Here is a 9040-nt window from a genome sequence, read left to right on the forward strand (position 1 = left end):
TCTATCACTCTACTCCCAAAGGAGCATAGTCTGGGGGTTGTTTTTTTCTCTCTCTCCTCCTCTCTCCTCGTGTTATGCTGTATTTCTTCCTCAATCTCCTGTCTTCCTGTCCTGTCTACCCCCTTGTCATATTGTGTGTGTGTATGGAAATGTTGATGGCTAAATGTCGCTGGTACTTGTGACTAGTGACAATAAAAGGCTACTACTACTATTACTACTATAAGGACATTTCCTGAATACTCATCATTTAAAACAGACTACTAAATCATTTTTTATTAAAAATGTTAAAATGCAGAAAGTATTGTGCGAGGGTTAGAGTAAGGGAATTGAAAATAAAGATTATACAGTAAAAACCCATTAAGCATATGAAGAGTCACAAAACTATGTACTGTAGCCTATATGTAAAACATTTTCACCCCGAATGAGAATACAATTAAAAGCTATTTGTAATAATCAAAATATTAAATAATCTTTACATTTTTTGATAGGCTAAGAAGAACTAAACCCGAAGAGTAATTAAAACCATCAATTATTTGTATTTGTTTATTAGTAGCCAATCAATGCAATATTGTAAATTAGATATAGCTATTGTAATATAACCAATAAAATCAATATAAAGTGTAATACAGCATGATAGTAAATAGTGTTAATGTAAAGCAGCAGCATTACTGCAGTACGAGCGGCTCCAGCACTGATCGTGTCCTCTGGTTCTCACGCCTGTCACGCGTGTCATCATCATTTGAATACAGAGGCCTTGATTTACAGTGGCGTTCATTTGTCGCTTTTATTGCGGCTCTTTGATGTGCGGCGCGCGAGACCCTTTGAAATGCACGAGCGCTTTCTGATGTAAAGAGCCACGAGCGCCGCTCTGGCTCCTTGAAAACCAACCAACACCACACCATCACTGCCTTCATCACCTCGAACATCATCATCATGAACTTCATCACTGCTAGATATCATCATCATCATCATCATCATCATCATCACGGCCTTCATCACCTCCAACATCATCATGATGAACTTCATCAACCACTTTAAACTGGCTCTTAGAGCATCATACTAGATGTGATCATCTTCATCAGTGTAAACGTTCCTTGACATCCCATCATAATAATGATCTTCATCACTTCATATGTTCATCGTAATCTTCATCATATAAAAGGTCAGTTTTTCGACATTAATGCAAAGTTTTGTTGTAAATGTTCTTAACGTGACAGACGCGCCAAAGATAAAGGTATGAAGCCGAGCGTCGATCGCGGCCTCTCGGTTGATCTCATCGGTGATCTGGCGCCCTTCCGGTCTGACAGCGGCACCTGTGCGCCTGTCATAAATCAGCTCAGGTGGGTGTCCCGGGCGTGACGTCAGCGCTGGGCAAACAAACGCGCGCCCGCGAGCGCTCCGGTAAGGTGAAGTTCAGTTAAAGTAAAACTTTTCAGCTCGCGAGGAAAATGTCCGTGAGCTTCCTGCTGGACGCGGCCATGTACGGCAACTCCGCGAGACACCTGAACCTCAGCCAGCCTCACCTGAACGTCTACCCTTCTGCCCCGTACCCGGACTACAGCGGATACCACCCGGGTCCGGTCCTCGGGAATGACCTGCATCACAACGGCAGCTCGTGGAGTCCCGGGTTCGACCCGGTTTCGCGCGAGGACTGGCCGCCGCTATATGGTCACGGGACGGGCCACTCGCTCCCGGCGAACGGCGTGGAGGTCAGCGTGATTCCGCCCGTGGACCAGGGTCTTCTGAGCGGCGCGGTGGAGAGAGAAGAGCCGCTGGACTGGATGAGACGCACCACGGCTCCCGCGAACCTGGGTGAGACATCAGACCCTCTCCTGACGCACAGCACACGCTTTCACTTACTCCACACTATCAAAAAACAACTATGGTAATCATGTTATTTGGACATGCATCATGGTAACACCATTGAGGTTTTTTATGCACCATGTAACTTGATACTTTTATGAAATACCCCATTAAAGAACAGTTTAAGAAAATGCCATTTGTAATAACATGTTTTAGACATATGTTATAGTAATACCACGTTTCTTATACAATACCATGTTTTTTTGGACATGCATCATGGTAATAATTTGATGCTTTTATCAAATATACCATTTTACCTATATACCAGCATTGCACTTTTGGACAATACCATCGGTAATACCACGTTTTTAGACATACCATGTAATGATTTTATGAAATGAACTATAGTAGTAGTTTTGTTTGTTTGTCAATATCATTGGTAATACCATGTTTCTTAGACAGACACTGTGGTGATACCATGTAATTTGATGTTTTTATAAAATATACCATAGTAGTAAGATTGGTAATAACATGTTTTTAAGACATGTTCCATGTGATTTCATGCTTTTTGGAAATAGCAGTACATTGATGTTGTTATAATGTTGTTATAGTGTTGTTATAGTTTTTTTTTTTGTACAATACAAATGAAACTGCCATGTTTTGGACATGGATCATGTAATACATTTTGTTTTTTATGTACCATGTTATTATAAGCTTTTTTTAAATAGTAGTAAGTTAATTGGACAAAAAGATTGGTAATAGCTACCGTAACAAACATGTAAAACCACTGGAGTAGCACCTAAAAGCCATGGTATATCAATATGGAAATCATACACTATGGGTTATATCAGACAGTATTGCCCAGTATAATCACCTGATAACATTCAATGCACCATTTCAAAAGTTCAGAAAGTGAATGTTTCGCTTGAAAAATGTTTAGAATATTATAGAGTTCGAACTGTTTCTGTTGTGGAAATATTTAGCGTTTTGTAATTCGACGAACAGATCAGTTTATGAATCAGCCGTTACAGCTGAGAGATCAAAATGCCAGCAGAATTCATCTGTTTGATCTTTGTTGATCTACAGAGATCTGAAGGAGCATGCAGCTGAACAGCCGATTATAGATGTTTGTGGCCTTATCGGAAGTGCATTGTGGCTAATAGTTTACTGAGTGATAAACTAATCTCTTCAGGGAATATTTGGGTAAATATGTCACACACAGTCAGCCCGGTGAAGTTATAAAGCTCAGACAGAAACATGGAGATTTAGTTCCAGAAGCATCTTAGTTTCTTTTTTTTTTTTTTTTTTAAATGATTTGTTGCATTTGTTGTTGCCGTTGAGCAATTTGATTCAATTCGTTTCAAACTCATCTGATATTGTTTCAGTAATAATTGGACGTATTTCCTAAACAGTGCCAAGGGAGGAACTGAAGCTCTCAAAGGACCGTTGTCTAACACAGTTGGTCAAGATGCAAATGCGGTCACTGTGTTTGACTGTTCAAACGCTCTGATATCATCACATGAGCGGCGATTATGCATCATGTGACTAAAACAAACACTGATGAGAATGTTCAGGAAATACTGCTGAAAATATGAAACGCTGTTCAATTTCCTTGAGAAATGCACGAGGCTCACCTAACTTATCTGAATGGCCTACTTATCTTTATAGGAACGTACAGTATCTACTGTTTTATATAGAGCTAATTTTGACAAACTAATCCAGATCCATACATTACCTTGAAAGAATGCATGAGAAAACACATGATTTATTTACATTATTAGCTTTATTTTATAAATGAGTAATTTTCACTCTTTTAAATGCAATCTACTGCTGCCCCCTACTGGAAAACAGTGACATACAACCAGTGTTTGTTATAAATATGACTTCATGTATATATATATATATATATATATATATATATATATATATATATATATATATATTTATATAATAATGGAGACATTAACCACTGGAGACAATTCAAATGTGCACATTTACTTCATGTTGCTATTAAATAGATGTATCCATGTGTGTGTGTGTAAAAATAATATACTTGTAAATATTTCTTAAATGCATACATAAATGCATATATATATGAGTTATATTATATATAAATATATACACATATATATTATGTAAACACAAAGTTTTATTTCGGATGCAATTAATGACGATGAATCATTATCCTACATTTATGTAAAAAAAAAAAAAAAACACATACACTAATGGAATAGTCTATGACAGGATTATTACATTAAACTACATCTAAAACCATAAACACATTCTCATTACTTGAAATGAAATGAGCATGAACTGAAATAAAATAAAATACAATTTTTAAAAATATTGTATTTCAGCTAGTTCCAAAGGCAACATTTGTAAATTTAAATTTGTTTAATTTGGTATACTAAGATAAATAAATATAAACCTTTAAAAAGAAGTTTCTTGAAATAAAATTAATGTAAATAAAAAAATTAAACAATAGAATTTAAGCTTATTTTATATCAGCTACATTTCTCCTTTGCATTTAGTTTAACTTGATGTACTAAAATAACTCAAACTTAAATAAATTAATAAAAACTATATAAACAATACAAAATGAATTAAAAGTAAAAAAGAACCAAATTAAAACTGTAAAGAAAATTAAAACAGAACATACAAAAATAAAAACTAATTAAAAATATAAAAAATGTAAACATTTTATTTCGCTTAGATGTAAAGGAAGCATTTCTAATTTCCATTTAGTTTAACTTGAGCTACTAAAATAATGAAATGTAAAACCAAAATGTGTAAACTATATAAACATTATGTAAAAAAAAACAGAAACTAATGAACAGAAACTAAAATGACTAAATGAACTAAAACATGAACACACAAAAAAAGAAAATATTATAATAAAAACTAATTGAAAATATTAATAAAAATCATAATATCTCAGTGACACTAAAATAACTGGGTTGTGATGCTGTGAAATGCAGTCTAGTTAGGCAGCACACTAAAGTTTGGACAGGCATCTGCTGATACACATTCTGTCTTTATCTCTGTATATTGTGTTTATTACAGCCCATCATATGACTGTGTTGATTTCTGTGTGTGTGTGTGTGTGTGTGTGTAATGAGGTTAAACACTGTAAACCCTGATTTAATGAGTGCACACAATTAAATTTTTTTGCCTTCTCAGAACAGCTTTGAAGAGATAAACCACAGTAAAAATCAGTTATCCATTTAAAACCCATTTAATACAGAACTACTCAACTAACTACACATTGATGTCCTCTTAACATGAACTTCTGTTGGTTCAAGAAGGTGGTTCTGCATTCGCTGGACAAATAATCGCTCTTGCCAGGACTTTTACCAAACATGTAACACATTAGTAATGTCACGGACGTATGTATTAGTTTAGGGAAAGAGATAAACGAGGGCGCCATCATAGAGAGGCACAGTGAGTCAGCCGTGTGTGACACCGGATGAAACAGTGTGTGAAGGTGTTGCCTAATGTTCACCGCTCGATCATTTGTCCTCATTTCTAAACACAAGGCGTCTTAAGAGTCGAACTAAGTGAAAGATTTTGTGAAAAGCTAACAGTAGCAGAGGCCAGCGAGTCTGAGGCAGCGCCGCACCCTGCTGTGTGGGAGGACCAGAGCGCACTGATAAGGGGACGAGACTCTGTGTGTGTGTGTGTGTGTGTGTGTGTGTGTGTGTGTGTGCGTGCTCTTGTTTTTGTGACATATCAGGACACAACTCTGTATAATGACATGGGTATGACACAGGTATTACAAGGAGAGGGTGACTTATGAGGACAAAACCCATGTCCCCATTTTTCAAAACACTTATAAATCATACAGAATGAGATTTTTTGAGAAAGTAAAAATGCACAAAGTTTCCTTGTGAGGGTTAGGGTTAGGTGTAGGGTTGGTGAAGGGCGATAGAATATACAGTTTGTACAGTATAAAAACCATTACGCCTATAACATGTCCCCACTTTTCACAAAAACAAACATTTGTGTGTGTGTGTGTGTGTGTGTGTGTGTGTGTGTCACAAGTCAGACGAAAAAAGGGAAGAAAACTGTTGAGAAAGAGATTCAGTCTATGAAAACTGCATTCAGGGTCTTTACAGGAAAGACAGTCCAGACAGTGTGTGTGTGTGTGTGTGTGTGTGTCTGTCTGTGCTTCAGTGTTATTTTAGTATCACTGAGATGCTATATATATATATGCATTTAAAAAGTAACGTAAAATATTTTTTCTATTTTACAGTTTAATTTTATTTAAAGTTTCAGTAATACCATTATAGATTTTGTAGTATTTAAATAGTAAACTTTTTAATTTTAATTAAAGTTTTAATTTTACATTTTACATTTTATGTTTTATTCATTATTATTTTTTACATATCTAATAAAATATATTGAATATCCATATCGAATATTATAATAAATAAAAAAATTAGCACAGAATAAAATAAATTAATTAATTTAAAAAAAATTGTTTTCACATTTCTGAATTTTAGAATTGTGAGATATAAACTCAAAATTTAGATTTTCATAACCTTTTTTTTTCATGGCAGAAACAGACTTCCATAATTGTAGTAGATTTATTTAGTTAAACTAAGTCAAAGTGAGAAATATTGTTTGGGCATCTTGCTGATATACTGTGTGTGTGTGTGTGTGCGTGTGTGTGTATATATATATATATTTATATATATATATATATATATATATATATATATATATATATATATATATATAAAATGTAAATAATGTAAATATTCATCTAAAATAATTGATAATTTTAATAAAAAAGAGGATATTCTGTGAGGCATGTGAATTGCATAAAAAAAAAGTTTTTTGCACAGCATTTCCTACTTTTACTTTAGAGGTTTTTGATACCTGTCTGAAACTCAGTAAAAGGACAGAAGTACAAAATGGACTCATTAATTTAATGTCTGCTTTAATTTAAAGGTCATTGCAAAGAAAGGCTCGGAAAAGTGAAGTTGATCTAAAAAAAAGCTCCTGCAGCGGTTGAGCAGATTCAGACACTTGCTTTGTAACTGTAATGCAATACAGATGTTCATTGACTTACAATTCTGAGTTTTATTTAGCGGGTTCAGATGAGGTCGTGTGGTAAACGCTCATCTGTTCAGGCAAACAGAACTTCTCAAGATAAACCAAAAGTGTGAGACGACTGAGAACGAGGTTTACCACACAGTCTCTGTATAGGAATATTAACGTTAATATTAGCACAAGGCCTGTCCTGCATGGTGACCGATTATAAAAACAGGAAACGACATCACAAATGAAACACATCTTTCTTTCTATTTCTATTTTATAACTGCATAAGTGCCCTTTTTATTGAAATTATTAATCATTTAGATGGGATTTAAAATCCAAGCTGCACAAATATTAACTATAACTAAAATCCAAGGATTCAAATTTTGTGCTAATTCTGAAAATATCAGGGGATCATCAGCTTATTAAAAGTCATGGGCGTTGCTTTGTGCATTTTTCTATCTGACATTCAAATATTGCCCTTTGTGCACAGTAAAAATGGCACTTTTGTCTCATTTGAGATGTTTGTACACACAAAAAGGCAGGACAAACATGGTCAATTTTGAGATTTTGCTCTATTTGACTTTCCACAGCATGTTTTTTTCTGACTAGTGAAAAAAAGCATCCTAAATACACTTGCAAAATGCACTTTATCTATGTGCATCGCTAGATTTCAATTCTATACCTTCTGTGAGTATTTCACCAGCAGAACGCACACACACCAAACTTAGTTTTATTCCTATCTATATTCTGAAGATTTTTACTGAGGCGTTTGTTCATTTATCATTCACCCTGATTTATATAACATTTTATTCCTAAAAACATGGTGAAAATTTAGTTTTTCTGTTTCAGATTTTTTTTTTTACAAGGAGAGATCCAAAATCCCCTTTATAAAAACCTTTAATGTTTATCCATTTTTACTCTGCAAATGTATGGACATTGGCATATTTATTTAGAAAAAACAAACATAACACTGCAAAAAAAATGCATGGAATTTTAATTATTTTCAATTCTTAAATTGTATATTTTTTAGCCTATTGACCTGAGGTGTCTTGTCTTGAATACTATTAAATATATGCAAATGAAAAGTAACCCTGTTGTGCCGGCAGGAGGAAAGACACGGACGAAGGACAAGTACAGAGTGGTGTACAGTGACGTACAGCGTCTGGAGCTGGAGAAGGAATTTCATTTCAGCCGCTACATCACCATCAGACGGAAGGCGGAGCTCGCCGGGGCCCTGAGCCTATCAGAACGCCAGGTGGGTTCATTAAGCATGCAAAGAGGAAGTTAACCAAACCTGTGAGATTATGCGGTGAGATTCGACTAATTGTACCCGAGTTTCTTGTGAAGGGACATGATGTCCCTGTACAGAATTAGATGCATGTATTGCAATATGCAGAATATTAGAAATCCCAGGAAAATTTTTAGAAAGAGGAAGATAATTGTCAATGCCTTTTTAAAATTCCGTCACTCAGTTCTGTAGAAACGGTGGGTGTGAATATCAGAAGACTATTGAACACATACATATTTCACTCTACAATTAAAAATGCATATATATATATATATATATATATATATAGGAAATTGACTAAATATCTTCATGAGACATGATCTTTACTTAATATCCTATTGATTTTTGGCTTAAAAGAAAAATCGATCATTTTGATCCATACAAGGTTGTTGTTGTTTTTGTGTTTTTTTTTTGGCTATCACTAAAAATATACCACAGCGACTTCAGACTGTTTTTTGGTCCAGGGTCTCACTCACACGCTCACATATGAAAAAGTTCTCTCATACAGGATGTGTCTGGTACAGCTAGAAGCCTCATCGGTTGTAAATCATTTTGAATCTCTGTGATTCCCAGGTGAAGATCTGGTTTCAAAACAGACGAGCCAAAGAAAGGAAAATGAACAAGAAGCGACTCCAGCAGGCTCAGCTGAGCTCCACGTCCACACCGGTCAGTGTGTCCGGCCACGCCAACACCGCCATGGTCAGCAGCACCAATAACAGCTTGATGACAGACAATATATCGATCAGCATCAAAGAGGAATACTGAAAACTCTTCCAGACAGAAGGATAAACAGGACATGTTTACACCGTTTCAGTGACACTGAGTGGAGCGTTCATATTGCACTACATGAAAGACACGCAAACACGTTTTATTGTGAATAACGCGCACAGTATTTCAATTTTTTTT

General features: G+C 35.2%; 1 protein-coding gene across 1 annotated transcript; it reads left to right on the top strand.

Moving 5' to 3' along the window:
• The first annotated feature begins 1369 nt into the window (after positions 1–1369).
• Positions 1370–9040, top strand: cdx1a (caudal type homeobox 1a). Its single transcript, XM_052614315.1, has 3 exons — positions 1370–1812; positions 7953–8101; positions 8708–9040. The coding sequence occupies exons 1-3, from the start codon at positions 1449–1451 to the stop codon at positions 8897–8899; spliced, it is 705 nt and encodes a 234-aa protein (XP_052470275.1). The 5' UTR covers positions 1370–1448; the 3' UTR covers positions 8900–9040.

The sequence above is a fragment of the Carassius gibelio genome, chromosome A14, assembly GCF_023724105.1.
Source record: "Carassius gibelio isolate Cgi1373 ecotype wild population from Czech Republic chromosome A14, carGib1.2-hapl.c, whole genome shotgun sequence".
Lineage (NCBI taxonomy): Eukaryota > Metazoa > Chordata > Actinopteri > Cypriniformes > Cyprinidae > Carassius > Carassius gibelio.